Raw genomic sequence first — 21077 nt, forward strand, 5'->3', positions numbered from 1 at the left:
AGAGCGAGGAAGGGCCGAGGAGAATCAAGCCAGTCGGCCTCGGGATCGGGCTCACAAGGAGGCTCGAACACACTTATGGTGGCGTACATAACCGCCACAATGGCGGACACTTCCCGCTTCTCGTACGCCCAATACACGGCCTGGTGGAACGGAATTGTGCATATGGCATGACTACTTGGTCTTCCCCCTCCCCCTAAACCTCGACCGCCTCCGGAGGATGATTCGCCGGCGGAGTAGTTTTTTTATTTTCCCACGTTTAATTGTGTGTTTTTTATTGTGTGTTTTTTATTTTTTTAGGATTTGAATTGTGTGTTTTTTTTAATTTTTTTAAGTTTAAGTTGTAATTTTTTTTAATATTGTGTGTTTTTTAATAAAGTATGTTTGTTTTTTAATAAAGTATGTTTGTTTTTTAATAAAGTGTGTTTATTTAATTTAATTTAGTTGGAAATAAAAATAAAAATTGAAATAGAATGAATAGTAATTTAAGGAACGGTTAAGGAACGGTTAAGGAACGGAGGGTTGCAGGTTTCGTTCCTTAGTTAAGGAATGGAGTAAAAAAGTACAGTGGGGCCCTCAAATAGTGGTTTAAGGAACGGTATAGGAACGGTATAGGAACAGCGTTGTGGATGGCCTAAATACTTAATTGTTTCACCAGCCAGTTTGACTTTATTTTTTATAGGGGTACTATTAAATACTCCAAAGCTAATTTCATTAATTATTTATTATTATAAATTTATAATTAGTACTAGTACTTGTAGATTTGATCCCGTTAGGGTTTGGGCTTTGGGAATTGTAGCATGATAACTAATTGTTCCGTGATAGGATAGAATAGAATAGAATAAATAAATGATTATTTCAGATATAATTTTAATTACTGATAAAAACTTGTTTTTTATTTGGACGCAAAGGTGCTTCTACTAACTTTAAATACTACAATTAGTCATCAATTTTCAATCATTAAGATAGATATTATGTTTACAATCCAAATTAAAATTACAACCTTACATTTAGGAGCAGATTTAACCTTAGTTTGGTACGTGACAGACTTATTTGCCTATGTATCGCAAATTGTTTGATTATATCTGATTTTGTATTGCTGATTGCTTGGGAACCATACACTTAGTTGCTTGCCCATGTATCGCAGATTACTTGCTTAAGTCGTCATTTTAATTATGATGTCTCCATAGTGCTTCGATTTTGTATTGCAGATTGCTTAGAATCATATGCGTAATTGTTTGTCTATGTATCACAGATTGCTTGTATATGTTCTCATTTTAATTATATTGTCACCTAGGTGTTCCCCTAGTATATCTTAATTAACAGATAGAGTTTGTCTTTATCCGAATATACTCTCTATCATATAAAAAAATTATCTCAGTATGCTAACTATGTGAAAGTTAATGTTCAACTGATAAGGGAGAAGGAGGAAATGAAAAAAATGACTAAAATAGAAAAGAGAATGGAAAAAAGTAATGAAAATGTTTTCATAAAGAATTTATACTAGTTTTAGTGAATTGATCAAAATATAAAAAATGACTATATTTTGTGAATGAATAGAATACTATTTTATTGCTTTTAAATTAGCTCAAAATCTCAATTGAATGCATCATATATTCGCAGTATGTAAGGGAAAGATAGTGTTATATTTATTATTGGCCTTGAAGTGCCTGATTTGAAATCAGCACGTATTTTCAAAATATATACTCCTAGAAAAACAGATAGTGTATTATGATATACTACTGTTAATTTTATAATTAAATATCAGTGACAAGGATTAGTTGAATATGATATTTACTTACTAAATAAGACTACGTGAAATAAGAAAATAAGATACTACAACAAATGAAATATTATTGTATTATTATACTGAAAAAATACTATGCCGCGCGGGGTTTAAATCTTATAAAAATTATTCAGCTATATAGATAGATAGGATTCATTATTTAATTTCAATATAATGTCACATAATATTAATATTGATTGACTCATGTGAGCACCTACGACCGTACTCCTGCCAACGAGTACGGTTATGGGTCCGACCCCACTTTTTCTGCCTGCTCTTAGGCAAGAGCACAACACCCACAGCTGTGCTCTTCCGCAAGGACGAGCACAAGGGTCCCATCATTCTATTATTCAATTTAAATAAAAATATTTCCACAAAATTAAAATACATTAAAAATACCCGGAATAATATTATAAAATACATTAAAAATAAAAAATTACATAATTAAAATCCTAAAAATTAAAATTTTCATAATTAAACTCCTAAAAATTAAAAATTACATAATTAAATTCGTAAAATTTAAAAACCCACTACTCGTTGTCGAATTTCACCCACATGTGTTTGATTAGGTCTTATTGTAACTCAACGTGGGTTCGGGTATCGCACATTGTGTGCCTTGTTTCGATCCTCTCACCAACCGTCGTATGCACACCTCGGCATGGGGGAGACCTCGCGGTTGAGCTTCCGGCTTCATCCTCGTCGTAGAAGCTAGCCGCCCTCGGTCCTTCGTCGGCTATAAGCATGTTGTGTAAGATAATACACGTGTACATGATGTCGGCGATATTATTCACGTACCACAGCCGAGTCGGGGGCTTCACAATGTTGAATCGGGCTTGAAAGACCCCAAAGGCTCTTTCGACGTCTTTCCGCGCGGACTCTTGACGCTACGCAAAAAGAACCTGTTTCGGGTCTTGCGGGTTGCTGAGCGTCTTCACGAAAGTCGACCACCTTGGGTAGATACCATCGGCGAGATAGTAACCCATGTGGTATGTATTTCCGTTGACGGTGAAGTTGATCGCCGGTGCTACATCATTCAACACATCATTGAAGAGGGGTGAAGAATATAGCACGTTCAAGTCGTTGTTGGATCCGGCAACGCCGAAATATGCATGCCAAATCCATAGGCGGTAGTCGGCGACCGCTTCAAGGATAAGTGTTGGGCCGCCGCCTTTGTGGCCGCTTAAGTGTAGCCCCCTCCAAGCAGTCGGGCAATTCTTCCACCTCCAATGCTTGCAGTCAATGCTGCCAAGCATTCCGGGAAAGCCATGGACTGATTCGTGAAGACGAAGCAATCGTTGGCAATCATCGGTGGTGGGTGCCTGAAGGAATTCATCACCGAAAGTTGTACGAACGCCCTCGCAAAAAATTTTCAGACAAAGGATTCCAGTGGACTCACCGACATGCAAATACTCGTTGAAGAGGTCGGCCGTTTGCCCAGTAGCGAGTTGTCGGATGGCACACGTACACTTCTGCAACGCAGAGATACTTTGCCGACCAGCTGCATCTGGACCTGTTTGGAAGAATTCAACATGGGCGGACAATGTGTTGACAATACGCATAAATAAGCGCTTTGACATGCGAAAACGACGCATAAAGTAATCTGCCGGAAACCGCGGCGGGTCGGCAACGAGCCTTTCGAGGGCTCCCTCCCGGTCAGGATGGATGTAGCGGCGAGTTGATCTAGTTGGTTGAGGAGGAGGGGCGGGGGTATTAGCTGCGACATATGCTTCATAAGCGGCACGATGTTGTTCGTAGTATTCTTGTTCTTCGCGCTCTGCTTCCGCAATGAGATGAGTGAAATCCATTTGAGATTTTGAGTGAGAGATGAAAGTGTAGATAAGTTGTATGAAAAATATGAATGAGAGATGAATGAGAGATGATTTGATGTGAAAAATGGATGATGAATATGTGTATTTATAGATGATTTTGGGGAAAAAAATAAAAAAATACAGAAAAGCGGGCAAAAAACGGGCGTTTTTTTGGGATTGGGATTTTTTTTTTGGTATTATTTTCGATCCAATCACACGCTGCCACGTCGCCTGCTCGCTGGTACGGACGTGCTCGATGCATCGAGCAGCGCCGTGCCAGCGGCGCAAGCGCAGCGGCGGACACTGTCTCCGTGCCGCTGGCACGGACAGACGGTGGGTTGCTCACCGTTGTGAGTGCTCTGAGTATTGTTCTTCTTTTTATTATAAATTAATTTCAAGTAATGCGTAAGCAATTAAATCTGAAAATAAGGTAATTGCTTTGCTCCACAATTCTCCAACTCAACACAAAAAGGGCAATTCGGTCAGCGCGAGTCACTTTCCGAAGCTGGAAAACCGAGCTATTCATTCATTGCTATATAATGAATAATTTTCTTCGGTAACCAATACAGATAATCTCCTTCCCTCTCTCTCCCCATCAAAAATTTTCAGTGGTATAAATAAATCTCGAGGGAAAATCCGGTATTATAATCTTTATTGGTCGAACAGTTACAGAGATTAGCATCAGTGATCGCAATTTTGGAAGATGAAGAAATCAAAGTTTTTGCAGAATTCAAAGGACATGCTTTCCAGGAGCTTTAATCCAACAAAATGGTAGATCTTCTTCCATCTCCACGCATTCAGATATATAGATCATGTGGTGTATGTGTGTGTGTTTTTCTTTTTATCATCAATTTTGTATAGGAAATTTTGTTTTTCCATCTCCACCAAATTACGGATTTCTTTTCGTTTTTCTCTATTCATTTAGTGTGAATTTGTGTCGATTTTGGTGTATTAGAGGTATAACTAATAGGTTTTGAATTGGTTGCAGCAAAATTTCGTTGAAATTGGCGGCTTCGAGGTTAAAGCTCCTGAGAAACAAGAAAGAGGTGCAAGTGAAACAGATGAAGAGGGAAATAGCACAGCTGCTCGAGACTGGGCAGGATCAGACGGCTAAAATTCGAGTAATGACACATGTTGCTTACTAGTATTTCTTTGGATGTGTTAAAGTAGATGGCCCTCTAATGGTGTCAGGTCTTGATATGCGATTTGTGGTTTGAACTTTAAGATGGGTAAAGCTTGGGAATTACTGCATTAACTAATATTGTGTTGTGATTAGGCTTTGTTTGATATCATATTGCTGTTATACATGCTCAAGTCTCCGGAGGAAATAGGAGTTTGCAAAGCATAGGCTTAGAACGACTGTTTCCGAAAATTACTTATGGTCCTCACAAACAATGTTCCATGAGAAGGCCAATAATATTATATTATTCTTGTTTATACTAAAAATAAAGAGCTCATGTCATGTACTCATGTTTTTAAACAAATATTATCATTGGTTATGGAATGGGAAGGAGTATTGCATAATACTAGTTCTATAAAGTCTATATAACTAGTTTTCTGCTGCTTGGCTGTTGCTAGAGTATTGAGTGTGCACCTATGTTGTTTTACCATAGCAATAGAAATTCCGATGACCTTGTCAGTCAAATCGTTATTTTCATTAGATTAGTTGTAATTTTATTTACTATGTCCTGGCAAATTAGCTAGCATTGAACCTGGACTTGTGCGCTGGGAAGTTGGATTTGACTTTTCTTGTAGCTGTGTGGTAATTTAGTCTGTCTGAATATACTTGCATTCTGATAGCAAAGTGCTCAATATAAGTACGACCATGGTGATTTGTAACTTATGCATGCATGTTTGTAGTAAAAATATTGATTATGGTTCTTGATTTACTGTCTGAGTCTGACATTAAGAAAAGTAAAATCTGTGTCTTATGGAACTCAATGTTGTAGCCAACTAGAAACTGTATATCTCCTTTTGTACTATCACTTTGTATTCCAATACTAGCCATAAAAGAGATTAACCTTTTGTGCTAATTTATCATTTTCAGGTTGAACATGTGATTAGGGAAGAGAAGATGATGGGTGCTTATGATCTTCTTGAGATTTATTGTGAACTTATTGTTGCACGTCTGCCAATTATTGAGACACAAAAGTACGTATATCACGCCCTATAATGTTCATGTTAACTTTTTTTTAATAAGGTTGGTAGTGGTTAAATGCTTTTCATTATTACCTTTTCTATTTCTATATTTTGCATCCAAATATTCAAATTACGTACTACTCCACTACATAGGATATAAGGTGAATGGCTGTCTTTATCTTCAAATTTTTATTTGCGTATATTGTGAAAATGGAAACAATATCATGTTCTGCTCCTGGGGCATTCTTTTTAATATGTTTCCAACATTCATGCAGGAATTGCCCCATTGATATGAAGGAAGCAATAGCAAGTATGGTTTTTGCATCTCCAAGATGTGGGGATGTACCTGAACTTTTAGATGTAAGGAAGCAATTTTCAGCAAAATATGGAAAAGAGTTCATTACTTCTGCCATAGAGCTCCGTCCACAGTGTGGTGTTAGCCGTCTGGTATAATTGGAATCTTATTTTTAGTTTTCTTATTTAGCCCTTCAATTTGACATGCTTGGTGAGGCTTTTCTTTAATTGCCTCCTCTTTTGTAATTGCAGTTGGTGGAGAAGTTATCTGCTACAGCTCCTGATGGACAGGCTAAAATTAAAGTTCTAAGTGCTCTAGCAGAGGAACACAATGTTAAATGGGATCCTGATTTATTTGAAGAGAAACGTTCGGTATGTGCCACTGATTTGCCAAAATGGTTTAGTTGATTTTGTGATTTTGCATACATTATTCTTGTGCTGTGCATTATTATACTCTAGAGGTTGAAATATTCAAAAGAATTTATGTATGCTCTCCTATTTTATCAGGGTGGGACAAGTTCCATCAAGAATGAGAATGTGTATTCTGATTCTCCTCGTTTCGAAGATGCAGAAGTCCATGCTCACCCAAGCAGCAGCATGAATAGTTCGCCACTGAACTCTGTTCAACAGCATGCTAAAACACCTGGAGCAGAAAACTCACCTTCTGCACGTGCTTCTAGTGTCAGCACCAAAATTGAACCCAAAGCTGGGCCTGCAGGTACATATCAATTGAGTAAGAACCATTGATTTTATTGCAGTTGGCATGCTTTCTTAAATGCATTATTTCTTAATTCCTGTAATAGATGAGGAGATTCCACAATTTTATCAAGGAGATAACCATAGTAGCCATCTCAACGACCAAAGGTGGAATATGGAGTTCAAGGATGCTGCATCTGCAGCACGGGCTGCTGCCGAGTCAGCAGAACGAGCAAGCATGGCTGCTCGAGCTGCTGCTGAACTTTCAATTCATGGTAGGGTTTTGGGGCAGTATTCTACTGAATCACATAAATCAGATGGTTATATTTCAAAAGGTGATGGGCTTGAAGTTCTCCCCAACTTGAATTCATTTACAAGAGTTTCTGAAGCATCAGCGAACAAATCGTCTTCAGAATATACTAAGTCAGGGAATGAGCACATAGATGGAATTAAATCTAGCAATCCAATGACAGATACTAGATCTGAAGCAGTTTCTTTCAAGTCGAAAGCCTCAGCTGATGATGAATCTTTAGATTATGGTATCCCATCGATACATAAGTACACTCAAGAAAACTCATCACATGAGGTACAATCAGAAATGTATGAGACTGAAAATGAAAATGGCCACCCAGAGAAAGTTGAGAATCTTGAAAAAGAGATGACTGGTAAACAGGAAGGTTTTAGCTCTTCTTACTCTCAGTCTGGTACTTCTGATTACGCCAACATGTTTGCAAATTATGAGGAACAGAAGTTTGAAACTGATATTGGTGAAGATCCTTCTGTGAGTATTGGTGAGACCGGCATTCATGACGAAACCCCCGACACAAGCTCTCATGACTTTGTTGCTGCTACTTTTGATCAATCTGATGCTGAGAGTGATGATCCTGGGTTTGATAGGGGCCCTGTATATGATGAGCAGGATTTAGAATTTCATATGCACTCCTTAGGCCCAAAATCTCCTAAGCGAACATCAGTAAACATAGATCCTTGGGATCTTAGATCTGGCTCGAAAAATAGAGTAGAGTCTGCTTCTCCATCATTATATTTTACGAGAGAAAGTCCATTACCTGATATTTCCAGAAACACTTCACTAAAAGAGGATTCTGAGCTGGATTGTACACCAGCGGTGAGATTTGATGATTCTGATGGGCCATCCTCAGAAAGTGACGAGGAGATAAACGCTAGTATGGTAGAAGATTCTAGAGACATTTCACACGAACAAAATGAAAGAGGTCGGCTACTTAATTCACAGTTTGAGAAAGAAACCGTACAGTCAGTTGTATCTCCCTCTAAGAATGAAGGAGCTTTAGCATTTGGTAGTGGAAAGTTTTCCCTTTCTTCAGATGATGAATTCAGTTCCTCCAACAAAACACAGTGGAAAGGAAGCCAAGTTAACATGTTTGACCCAGATATGAAGCCATCTTCTAAACTGCCAGCATCGGGATCTAATGACTCTTTTATAAACTCAAACAAAATTGGTGATGAATCTGATCCTGAGAATGGAGAGGGGCTGAACTTTGGAAAATTGACTGGTGGGCTTCGCCATAAGGGTCACAACCATCTGCCTTTTTTTAAGAGCCGATTGGATGAATCATCTTCTGTCAAGGAGGAGGGAGAGACTACTGCCACAGATACAAGTTCCACTGGTCCCTCTTTTGTCGAGCATCATGGTATTGGCACTACGCAAGAACACAAGACAGCCTCAACAACTCAAAATCTGCATTCTGAATTAGATAGTGACAGTTCTGAAGAAGAATATTTACAAAAGAGTTCCCGTCCTCAACAGCCTCGCAGTGCTGTCAAACTTAGAACAAAGTTGATACTAGGATCTTCAGATTCAGCCTTTTGTTCTGATGACAGCGACTTGGATGAGCAGCCTCCAACAGAGCCTGTTACCAAGAAAAGTCCTCTGCTGAGTGGGATCTCTCGAAGAACAAAAGCTTCTCCTTCTATTTCAATGAAAACTTCTAATCAGCAGATGCATCCGAGATCTGAAGCACTTGATTCTGATGGCGTGGATAGAAAACCTACAACATCCTACGACACTGGGGCTCCAAAAAGACACGAGTCCTACAGGAGGAACACGGTTACACAGGAATCATATGAGCATCCTATCTCTGGAGTGGCTCCTGTGCCTGCTAAATCAACTACTTGGGGATCTACAGAGCAGCCCGCCTCTTCAAAAACTTCTGTAATGAAGCAGGAGTCTGTAGAACAACCTAAGCCTGAAGTCCGTGATTCTGATAACAGCCTGGGAAAACAACCTTCAAGCTCCTATGCCTTCGAGCAGCCCTCAAGTGGGAAGTCTAGTTGTGTGGGAAAATCTGAGCAGCAAATACCAGCAGAAGCAGCTGCTAAGCCTGCATATTCAAGTTCATGGGGAACTGCAGAGAAACCAAACTCGGGGAAATCAACTTCTAACACAGTGCAAAAGTCTAAGATCTCCCAGAGTTCATCTTCATCTGTTGTAGACCCCCTACAGAAGGCAGACACAGAGGCAGGCTTATCTTCTAGCAGTGAAAATCCGAAGGCATCAACTCTAGACAAGCCTTCGTTAAGTAAAGACGATAGTCTCAAAAAAGCTAGCCATGTTCATCCAAAGCTTCCAGATTATGATGCACTTGTACAGTCCCTGAGAATTAATCGATCCTGAATGTTGTCGTATTGCATGACTCAGTTGCTGTTCTTCATACACACGGAGCTGTTTCGTGCTTGAGATCCAGCAGTTGGTGGTATTTTTTATGTTTATAGTGATGGCTGCAAAGCCAATATGATTATTTAGACTATTGAATATATTGTAAAGTTATAATAATCGACATATAGCGTTTATTGCCCTGACAGCTTCATTTTGTTTCCAGTAGAGGATATGACTGCCAGAATCGGTTTATATTATTTGATTTGAATAATACTTACATTATATCTTGATTTTATAATAAATGAAATAGTATTTTGATTTTATTTTTAACGGATGGATATGCTAGTTAGCTGATTGCATTGCAGCTTAATCTGCCAAAATACCATCGATTTTTTTTTTCTTTTTTTGGTATTTAAGACCTCTTGCAAATAAGGATCTTTGGGTGCCTCAGCTTTGCAAAATACAATCGAACTTGAAGTTTTTACCGGGGATAATCCATATGTCGTGCTCCCGTTGTGCTTTCCAATATTTAACTTAGAATGACGACATTATGCCAACTAGTTCACAACTGAACAATAGCAGGTTTTGGTAGTACAAAATATATGATCAAGTCACTCTCGAATCATGTCTTGATCTGTGTGGCTGGTAGGGGCAACGACCCGCAACACATCCTACAATCAAGAGCTTCTTTCAGCAAATCTCTTTCTCTGCGCAGCAAATGTTTCAGCAACGAGCAGCGGGAAAGCAATGGTTGCATCACAGTGCACCTGCTTCAACAAAGGACCGAGGATTAAAGAGTCTACACCAAAGCTGCCTTCCATGCAGTGCATTTTGGGTTAATGAAGAAGCAGGGATGAATAGTTCAGTGAGAAGTCAAACCTTCACTGTCTTGGCAGAACCTCGAATTTTTCCCCAGGACACGGCTTCATCTGGACGAGCACCTGAATCACTCCCGTCAAACTCTTGTGCAGTGTTAATAAACACTGCATAATCTGCACCATTTCGCATCATATTTGCATTACATATGTGATGCTTGGGGAGCCCTCCTCCGAGTATAATCATCCCAGTTTTTCTTGCCCCGGCATGGACAGCCTCACCGTTCATTGCTCTAATATCTGTAATGCAGCAAAGGAGCATTAATCGACCCAGTGAGGTAAACTGGAATGGCATATAATGGGAAGTGATCTACCTTGGACAATGTCAACCACTAAACCAGGATTCTTGTAAGAGTGGAAGTACAACATGTCACCCAGTGAACCATCTGTTAAGCTAGGGCAGTAAACAGGGACATTGTTCTGCAAGGGAGCATGAGGACCAACAATCCGACTTTAAGTAGATGTTACGTGTTAAAAAACTCTTATCAACTAATATTTTTTATGAATATCACCAAATATGCCAAACATACCATAATACAGACAACCGCAAAAAGACCTAACTTTGAAAAGAAAATTTACCATAATTGACTGGGTTATGCAAACAAAATGGCAAATGAAAGTAATATCCTTTAACATAAGAGTCACAGAGAGAAAAGTTAAAAATCTGACTAATGTAATATGTTCTTAGTCCAGAAATTAGCTAATGCAAGTCCTGTGAATTTACGTTGAGAAACTACGAGATATGAAGAACCTTAGTAAATAACAATTGTTAGAACATGTATACCTTATATGCCCAGTACAAGTATGATGATTCATCGTTAATTTCTTTCCCCAGGCGCGCAATTACTTTAGAAGGCGTCCATAGTACATTCTGCAAAAATAAATAGGAGTTGGAAATCAATGAAAGGGTATCATCAATAAATATGGAATGGATGCCTTCATAGAAGTTCATGGAATTGCCAAGCAAACATGGGTTATGCAGCCTACAGGATAAACATTTTATCAAATGTAACCATTATTCCTTGAATGGGACTGTGTTATCACACCCAGAGAAACATAAAAAACATTAGTGGAAATTACAAAAAGTATACGTTCCCCTGACTCAACCATACAGCTTTATCCTCTATTTCTTTTCTAAACATAGTGAAACAGTTCTTAATATAATGGAAAATTCCAGTGCTTGACCATCTTATGATGAATTGGGTAAAAGGCTTTAGTTCTTAACTGTCAAAGGATCGAGAGCTAAAATTAAAAAAACTAAAGAAAAAAGAGGAGAATCAAGGTAAACGTTTTTTTCATGCTTTTCCAGTAACATAGAATTGGATCAGTATCCATCAAGAGCAGTAAGATCAGCATGATATAAGTATTCAGCTTGGTAAGCAAATAAATAAAACATCTTAAGAAAAACCAGAGAATCCTAGTGTTCTCAAGAGGAGACTTGGAATATCTGTTCCACCCTTAAGCTATAACACAGTCCAAATATACAGACAACTAATGGATCCCGTTGGTATTGTAATTTACAGCAACAAAAGAAAATTACAAATTATGATTCCCAATGGAGTACATAATACCTGAGAATTTTGCTCATCTAGCATCTGATCAAAAATTGGGATGATCCAATCCTCAAATTTACAGTAGTTGTCATTAGGAACCAACAAATTACCAATGCGGTTCAGGCCCTTTGAGCGTAGAACTGCCCCAGGCAGAGAAAATTCGCCTCTATAAGTCGGTGCAAGACACTTAACAAGGTCCTCCTCCACACCACCTGCTGTGGTTACCACAACATCAACCTGAAAAAACTCTATTAATAGAGCCCGGCTCTCTCGACTTGGGAAATCACAAATTAAATACAGTAAAACCCCATGTCTGAAATTCAGGTAATATTGTGTGAAATCATAAGGTGGGAACAACTAATATAAGGCTATCAATATCAGAAAATTATCAAAGGGCTGAATCATCAGATACAAAATTCTTTTCCGTGTTCATAATCCTTTATTCAGCTTCTAAGTCTTTCGACGTCAATTGGAAATCATATAAAATCCACCACAACTAGTGTTGAGTTAACCAAAATGCAGTCACACAACAGTCAAACTTCAAACTAATCAATTCATTTTCAATTTGAAAATACATAACTATAGCAATCTCTGAACAACACTCACCATACGATTCTGGACGAGAAAGCGGATGATGTCTCGAATTCCAGAAGAGGTCAGATTCGAAGTAAAACCTAGAAACACTTTGCACCTCACAGAGTCTCTATAAGCAGGTTCTCTCTCCTCTTCGCTGCAATCTTCCGCCGGAGTCTCGTCCGAAAGACTCCAATCTAGCTTCACCCACAATCAAACTAACAGTAAGCTACAAAAATCACTTAAACCTACAACTGCAAATATATTCATATATGAACAACAGCTTAACCGTCGCCTATTAAGAGGATTGCAGATTAACACCATCTAATCAACATTTGAGGAATATTAATAAGCTCAATTTCATTATTTAGTAAGCACTAATTAAAAGCAGATCAATTTCCCCATACACCAATAATGATATTGAAATATTATTGAGTAACTGAGCACATAGTCGAAGACAAACCATTTCATTAATTAGCTGGATGGCGTCGCCGAGATTGGAGGCCTGGAAGCCGGTGACGGCCATCGACTTGAGCAACTCGTGGTAGTCGACGCCCTTGTTGAAATCGTAACCCTCGATTTTGGCGGAGGTGCCTTCCAGTGACTCAGACGCCTTGAACACTGTTGATCGCACGGTGTCGGGTAGAGTGTACCTTGTAGCTTCTCCCATGGCGGCAGTGGCAGTGGCAGTGGCAGTGGCAGTGGCGGTGGTGGCGGCGGCGGAAGAGGAGGAGGGGGAGCGTTTTAGTTACAGCGTTAACAGAAAGCAACTAATTCTGCAATTCTAAGTATTGCTGACTTCTGTTTTTAGGAAGAGTGAAATGTACAATTATATACGTACACACAATTTAAAATTCTTTTTCCTTTTTTATACTATATTGTCCCAAAATTATAATATTTGAAATTTCTATATTTATATATGTATGGATAGATTATAGATTATAAATTTATAATGTCACTTTTATTGTCATATGGATTAAACTGGTAAAAAAATAATTTAAATCTCAAATTAAAATATAGTACTCCATAATGTAATTAAAATGAACTCTTGCAAAATTTTGTTTGAAATTTATTTGTACTAAACATATGGAGCAATTTATCTTTTATAGCCACAGCCACCCACAACAACAAGCGAGTAAACTGATTTTTAATATTTTGAAATAGACAAAAATGAGTACTAATAAAATAATGAAATCCTCACGTGAAAAGCGTGTGTGGTTTCAAAGAACCCAAAACAGAGTAGCCATATAAATACTGAACCCAAACAGCAGTGTCTCATATTTCCCGCCACCAACAGCAAACATCTCCCGCTTCCCAGCTGAAAACCCTAATCTCCCGAAATGGGAACCAAGCACCACTCCTCCTCCGATCTCGTCTCCGACAACAAGAAACGACGCCGTGCTGCCTTCTCCAAAATCGGTACTTCACTGACCTCCGATTTCTCATTGCTCTCCGAAATGTAGTTTCAGGTTTTTTATTTATTTGCTTAATTTTCTTTGAATTCCTTCACAGATGCTGGAATTGAAGCCAATGAGTGCATCAAGATCTACTTGGGTATGTTTCGGTTAATTTCTGAGTCTTATTTGTTGCTTTTTAGCTGCATTTTCAGTGTTTTCCCCTCACTGTTGTTCATTTTGAGTAGATGCATTTTGGTTTGTTTCTGTGTCTTGTAGCACTTGGAAGAACTTGAAATTATACGAATTTTATTGGTTAGTTGAATCTAGTATTATTATGATTTTCTCTGGTAGTTGGCAGCTTACTGATATGCGCTAGGCTTTTTTATTTTTTTGTTCTGATTGGCAATTGGTATGCTTGCATTAGTCTAGGATAAATATTGTGAACGAAGACAGCTTAGCTAGCTAAGTTGTAACCAACGCCATGTTTTTGTTGAGTATATGGACATGCTCACATTTTTAAAACAATGATAATGACTCTATCAAAAGTACTTATCTGTGATCTGAATCAGTGTCTCTTTTTTGAGTTTCTGCAAATTAAATTGGCATGTTGATTGAAGCTTTGAATTTTGGGTCGAATATGGGCCATTTATTTCGCTTGAGTATGTTAAGATTATCTTTTCTTTTCCTCAAACATCCAACTGAATGTACAGTGTCTAGCAAGGATGAAGTGGACTCACAGAACAGTTTCAGAATCGAACCTGTTGACTTAAACCACTTTTTTGAAGATGAGGGAAAGATATATGGCTATCAGGGACTGAAGGTAAACCTCTGAATATTATAATTTGATTAGTTTCTTAAAATTTGTATGCTATAAAGCGTGTTATTAAGTAGCTTTAAATTTTTGTTATTAAGTAGGTTTAATTTTTTGTTATGCTGTGGCTTTAACTTTTTGTTATTCAGACAATATTCATTCAAAAAACTAGGCATTCATTCATCAGGATATGTTAAGAAGTTGGCTACTTCTTTTTACCTCCTTCTCCTTTCTTTGACTTGCCTTTATTCTTATTCTTTCCTTTTCCCTCGTTGTTGTTCTTTCCCTTCCCCATATTGCTGGGATTGGATTCAACTTCCACAGCTGCTGAATCCTTTGTTTTATCATCTTCATCTTCAACATCACTGGCACAGTATTTGTCATTGTCATTCTCCTTGGAGTCGACGACTACACTATCATCATTCCCCAAGAGCAAACTCATTAATGCCTCGAGCTGAGCCTCACCTCCATGCTCTTCAGAAGCTCCCCTAACTATGACATGGCTTTAAAATCAAACTCACTGCAAACACATGTAGTAGTTTAGAGTTGGTGTAATGTATCCAACAATAAACAAACTGCAGTAAATCATAGACCAAGAATGTCATTTCCTATTGTATGAATAAGTGATGACATTACGCATGATAGACTTTTTGACATTCAGTCCAACATATATCTTAAAAATGGATGTTATATATCCTCATTTCAACTTGATCAAGGGGAAGCAGTGCCACACGTGAGCTCGACTTGTCCTCCACCCTAATTTACTAGCATTAAATTTTGAGCCTAACAGGGCTTGACTACTTTTTATTGATGAATTTCTAAAGTCTAATTTATTTAATTAAGTTAGATAAGCTATAGCAAAACTCTAAATAGCTAAATAGGATTGTGTGGTCGAGCTTGACTCTAAGCTCAAGATTGGATGCAACATAACTATAACTCAACTGATTTCGTGATGCATTCAAATATAAATGAATCAAGTATGGCTTGATCTTCTTTTAATTGACCTTCTGCGTTACAAAGACATAAGAGAGTATAAATCCTCGATCAAGCGGGGAAGATCTTTATCTTCACCAGTCACCAGAATGAGAAGTCTGTTCGCTAACCATTCAATAGAATGAGTAATCAAGCTTATATGTCCATCCAGTTCCACCTGAAAAGTACTCTACAAATAAGCTACATGATTTACATTAACTATGAGATCAAAATGAACTTTATATTACCTTCTGAAGAGCATGGTGGTGAGGCGGCCTCAACTCGAGGCATTAACGAGTTTGGTCTTGGGGAATGATGATAGTGTAGTCGTCGACTCCAAGGAGAAGGACGATGAAAAATACTGTGACGGATATGTTGAAGATGATAACACGAAGGACTCAGCATCTATGGAAGTTGAATCCAATCCCATCAATATGGGGAAGGGAAAGAATAACAAGGGAAAAGGAAAAAATAAGGATAAAGGCAAGTGAAAGAAAGGAAAAGGAGGTAAAAAGAAGTAGCCAACTATTTAACATATCCTAATGAATGAATGTCTAGTTTTTTTTTGTCTGAATAATGAATGAATGTCTAGTTTTTTTTGTCTGAATATTCAGACAAAAAACTAGACATTCATTCATCAGGTAAAGAATACAAGGTATCATATGGTTATCTTTTTTTCTCTAGACCATTTACTGGGTTAAACTATTTTCTTAGAGCATCTCCGAGAGCTAAATGGAGAGGTAAACTAATATAACTACCATATTTACCTTTTTTTCATGAAAAACAATTCTCCAAGGGGATGGGTATTTGAGAAGGTATTATACGTTTTCCCATTTTGAAGAGGTATCTTTACCTCTCCATCAATGAAGAGGTAAAATTTTATAACTACCATATTTGTCTTCTTTTCATGAAATACCCTTCTCCAAGGGGAAAGGTATTACACTTTATGTTTTTTAATGCATTTTGTACTATTATTTTATTTTTAAAAAATAATTTACCTTTCTATATGCCTTTTTCCTTTTTAAAAGGGTATATTTCACTTTTTAAAAGGGTATATTTCACTTTTTAAGAAGGTAAATACATAATATACCTTTTCTATATACCTTCTCCCCTTGGAGATGCTCTTATGGTTTTGCTTGAAAATAAGATCTTTCGGGTGTGCACCAAAATTTTAGAGTGTGAAAACACATTTGTTTTTAAAGTTATTGATGGAGCTTATTCCAATTTATGTAGATAATTGACATAAGTTTTGTAGAACGATACTCTAATGTATCTAGGTTTGTGGATTCTTTGGTAATAAATAACATGATCTATTTCCTCTAGTCATCTGTCTCATATATCTAGGTTTTGTATTTTGCAGATAACTGTTTGGCTTAGCAGTGTATCCTTTCATGCATATGCTGATATTTCTTTTGAGAGCACATCCGATGTAAGTATTCTTGGTCTTTTGTGATGCCTGACTTTTTATAGGGTGAATTGAATGATGAAACTGTAAGAAAATAAGTTTCCACCTGAGCTTGTTGTTCTTGGTTTCTTGATTAAGTGATTTCTAATAGTTTGACACTACATTAGATGTCAACAGATCCTCTGAATATGGGATATATTCCACTCTTGAAAGTGCTTTTTTCCAAGCTCATGTAAAAATAGTCTGTTTGAAGTGCCCTTCATATATGTTTCATTTTCTGCTTTAGGGTTGGTTGTCTACATAGAATAATGAAGTGAGTTGGTCTAAAGTATAAACAGTGATGGATGTTAAATCTTTTGGCTGCATTCTGACTTAATTAATATGCTCCCGATCCCTTTCTCATCCATCCTTTATAGCAATGTTATCAAATAGCGGATATGGCGGCGCCATGGCGCTATGGCATGGCGTTCAGTGGTGGAAACGCTATAGTACCATGTCGCTGCCATAGCACCGCCATATCCAACATTTGACAACATTGCATGTGTACTGTATTTAGGAATGGGGCATTATGCAAGAAACATGGAGGTTAGAGTTGTATTTTATACTTAATTAATTGTTTAAAGTGTTTTAAATGTTATATTTTAATTATTTTCTAATTTCTGAATTATATATAAATATATAAGTATTATTTTATTTATTTAATTATTGACCGACATATCCGCCATACTAATACGCCATATCCCTGTGGCGGTTTTTTGGCGAACCGCCATAAGCCGCCATACGAGATTGATAACATTGCTTTATAGACCAATTCTTCTTCAGTTGCAGCAGATCATTTATATCAGAACACTTTGTCATGGACCATATGAGCTGATTTCACAGATACATAATTCGATTGTGGATGCAAGCTACCCCAAACTGTAGATTGCAATTTATTGATTGTCTAACAATCGATTTTTACTTCTGTAGCACTAGCAAGTGTGCTATTATCCTTGGTTTTGGGTTCCATGTTCAAGCTTTATTGACTATTCGTAGTAAATTTATAGGGTGGCAAGGGAATAACAGATCTGAAGACTTCACTTCAGGTACTCGTTACATACTTTTATGACAACTTGCTTGATCCTTACTGCAAAACTCATACATATGATATGTAGTTGTTACCATAATTCTTACAGGATATCTTTGCTGAGAATCTTGTTGATGTGAAAGATGACTTCCTTCAAACATTTTCAACCGAACAACACTATGTTAAGTATGTTGAATCGATAATTTGCACATTCTCTTTTACTCTATGCTGCACATATATTTGCCTAGTAAGGTGTGAGTGCCTCCTAACTGTGTGCATTTCAGATCCCTTGTTTCCAACTCAGAAGGTCTACATGAAGACACCAATAATGGTTGTAGTGGCAACTCTGATCGCCAACAAGAAGAACCTGCTCATACTGAGGTAGTTTATTCCGTTCTTCCTTACAAATGAAAACAATACATGTTATGGTAAAACATTTTAGTCGCTCTCATCATGCTACCTGATGTTAATGCTTCTCTCTAGATTATATATATGTACGGCCTCAAAAATTAGATTCAGGATGCTTTTTGTTTCAGCAATGATATTTCTGGCTGAAATCTGCATATGGTTTTGATTGGTGATACCATTAGTATTCGTATAATGATACAAATAAGATCTTACCAAGCATGTATTTTATTTTCTTAAGAATCTTATTCCTGAATGCGTTATCAGTCATTTACCAGCTTCTAAGTTCCGTTCTAAATTTTCCCCCATTATCTTCTTGTCATTGCAGGTTTTTCGGGTTACTGGTACTGGGGTGGGGCTACTTTACAGTCGACTAGTGCCACTCGTTCTTCTTCTAGTTGATGGTATTTATGATTTATCTGTCTGCTTCACACTTTCAGATAGTAAATGTAATATTTTAAATTTCTTTTTTCCTGCTGGCACAGGTAGCAATCCAATTGATGTTATTGATCCGAGATGGGAAATCTATATTCTGGTTCAGAAAGGCCAAGAGGATGGTTGCATGAGGTTACTTGGTTTTGCTGCTGTTTATCGTTTTCACAGATACCCCGATGCTATGAGGCTTCGACTTGGTCAGGTAAGCCTTTGTTTGACTTCAACTTGAGATTCTCATAACCTTGGATTAAGGAAGCATATCATATTATTCTTCCATTACATTGCAGATACTCATTGTACCTCCATACCAGAGAAAGGGTTATGGTGCTAGACTTCTCAAAACGCTCAACAGTATTGCACTTTCCGAGAATGTTTACGACCTCACCATTGAAGAACCAGTGGACGCCCTTCAACACGTGAGGACCTGCATCGATGTGCAACGCCTTCTTGCTTTCAAGCCGATCCATGAAGCGCTTGGTCTGGCCATCTCTCAACTAAAACACGAAAACCTCTCCAAGAAAAGCCAGCCACATCGTTGCGAACCTCCTGCCAGTATTGTTGAAGATGTCCGGAAAAGTTTGAAAATCAACAAGAGACAGTTCCTGCAGTGCTGGGAGATACTAATCTATCTCAGACTAGATCCCATTGACAAATACATGGACAATTACGTTACTATTGTCTCTAACCGCGTGAATGCCGACGTCTTGGGGAAAGAAGTTGAAGGGGCCGGAAAGCAGTTAGTTGATATCCCATCTGAGTTCGACCAAGATATGTCTTTTGCGATGTTTAAATCTGCAGGCGATGAATCGAGTGGCATAGAGAAGGAAGCCGATCAGGGTAATGTAGAGGAGCAGCTGCGCCAGTTGGTCGATGACAGGATGAAACAGATCAAGTCCGTCGTGCAGAAGGTATCTGCGCATCGAGCTTGAAAAAATAAATGCTGGCAGTTGAATTGACTTCTAAGTTCTAACTGATGCTCGGAAGCAAGAATGTGTATTCAAGGCCCATACCAGTGTTGTTTAGGACAATATAGTGAAAGAGGAAGAGTTGTTGACAACATTTAGTTTCCTGTTACATGATTCTATTAACACATTTGGGATTTTTTAATATTTCTTCCGTCTCAATTAAATTGAGTCATTTTCTTTTTTAATTAAAAAACAAAACATTCAATCACTCTTATTTTATTTCATTACTTACTTTACGCTATCTTTATCTATCTTATTTTATTCATCTCTCTTACTTTTCAACACAATTTCTTAATCTTCTAATTCAAAAGTTTTGACTCAACTTAGTTCGGACTTGAGATAGAGTGAGTAGTATTTTTCTTGGAATTTTTGTAAAAAATAAATATCCATATTCTAGTTACAATGAGTAAAACAAGCATGTAGGTGTTGGAAATGTTGGAGGGAATAGAGGCTCTCCTATAATAGAGTGTGCAGCCACTATTGTCGGTCGATGTGCATGGTTAATGGGAATCGTTGCATGTGAAATGAAACCAGATCGATGATTTCTGTTTTTGAACTATAGTGAAGAAAATAGGCCAAATCTTCTTTAGTGATTATAATTGATAGTATTATTTTACTCATGTATTTAAAATAATAAAAAAGCAAACATATCAAGATTTGATTTGTAAGTACTAGTATTAAGTATATTAATTATCATCAACATAAATACTAAGACAAAATAAAACTAAACAAGAGCATCAACAAGGGTAGATATTTCGAATTCAGAAATACAAGATTTCAAAATAGATGCTCCAGGTGAATTATGGAATATAAGATTTCCAAATACGGTTGCTAAATCACTTCAAGAAACTATGTCCTCTCATATTTGAAACACTAATCTCTCACACATTCTCTCCTCTTCTCTCCTCGTTTACCATCAATCATCCTCTGCTCTCTGCCTCTTGCTTCCACCGCCGGCCTTGCTTCGCTGTTCCTCCCACCACCGGCCTTGCTCCTCTGACCTCCGACAGCCCTGCTCCTCCGACCTCCGCCGGCCCTACCCCTCACACCGTCGCGGCCCCTGCTCTGAACTCGCCGCCGACGGTTCGTCGTCCTTGCCTCCCAATGCATGGATCTGTTTTATGCATGAATCTTGATTGGAATTGAATATGGATATCTTCGTCATTTTCGTTTTCCTTACATAATCTTGTTCGTTGAATACCCTATTTACATTTTTTCTTACATGAATAATCTATAGTACAATAAAGGTTTATTGAGGATCCAAT

At 37.8% G+C, this 21077-nt stretch overlaps 3 protein-coding genes across 3 annotated transcripts; 2 read left to right on the top strand and 1 right to left on the bottom strand.

Moving 5' to 3' along the window:
- The first annotated feature begins 4049 nt into the window (after window positions 1–4049).
- LOC121800068 lies at window positions 4050–9678 on the top strand. Its single transcript, XM_042199625.1, has 7 exons — window positions 4050–4362; window positions 4580–4712; window positions 5639–5742; window positions 6006–6177; window positions 6277–6396; window positions 6532–6742; window positions 6828–9678. The coding sequence occupies exons 1-7, from the start codon at window positions 4295–4297 to the stop codon at window positions 9371–9373; spliced, it is 3354 nt and encodes a 1117-aa protein (XP_042055559.1). The 5' UTR covers window positions 4050–4294; the 3' UTR covers window positions 9374–9678.
- A 168-nt stretch (window positions 9679–9846) lies between these two features.
- On the bottom strand, window positions 9847–13167 carry LOC121800069 (deoxyhypusine synthase-like). Its single transcript, XM_042199627.1, has 7 exons — window positions 12820–13167; window positions 12390–12557; window positions 11802–12020; window positions 11015–11101; window positions 10545–10650; window positions 10235–10470; window positions 9847–10122 (listed from the first exon to the last, which is right to left on the bottom strand). Exons 1-7 carry the CDS (start codon window positions 13024–13026, stop codon window positions 10033–10035), a joined length of 1113 nt encoding a protein of 370 aa, XP_042055561.1. The 5' UTR covers window positions 13027–13167; the 3' UTR covers window positions 9847–10032.
- Window positions 13168–13646: 479 nt separating this feature from the next.
- LOC121800070 (histone acetyltransferase type B catalytic subunit-like) lies at window positions 13647–19997 on the top strand. Its single transcript, XM_042199628.1, has 10 exons — window positions 13647–13775; window positions 13869–13910; window positions 14464–14573; window positions 16897–16965; window positions 17988–18026; window positions 18117–18193; window positions 18292–18388; window positions 18741–18816; window positions 18898–19049; window positions 19135–19997. Exons 1-10 carry the CDS (start codon window positions 13697–13699, stop codon window positions 19774–19776), a joined length of 1383 nt encoding a protein of 460 aa, XP_042055562.1. The 5' UTR covers window positions 13647–13696; the 3' UTR covers window positions 19777–19997.
- Window positions 19998–21077: the final 1080 nt, after the last annotated feature.

Source organism: Salvia splendens, chromosome 4 (genome assembly GCF_004379255.2).
Source record: "Salvia splendens isolate huo1 chromosome 4, SspV2, whole genome shotgun sequence".
Taxonomy (NCBI): Eukaryota; Viridiplantae; Streptophyta; class Magnoliopsida; order Lamiales; family Lamiaceae; genus Salvia; species Salvia splendens.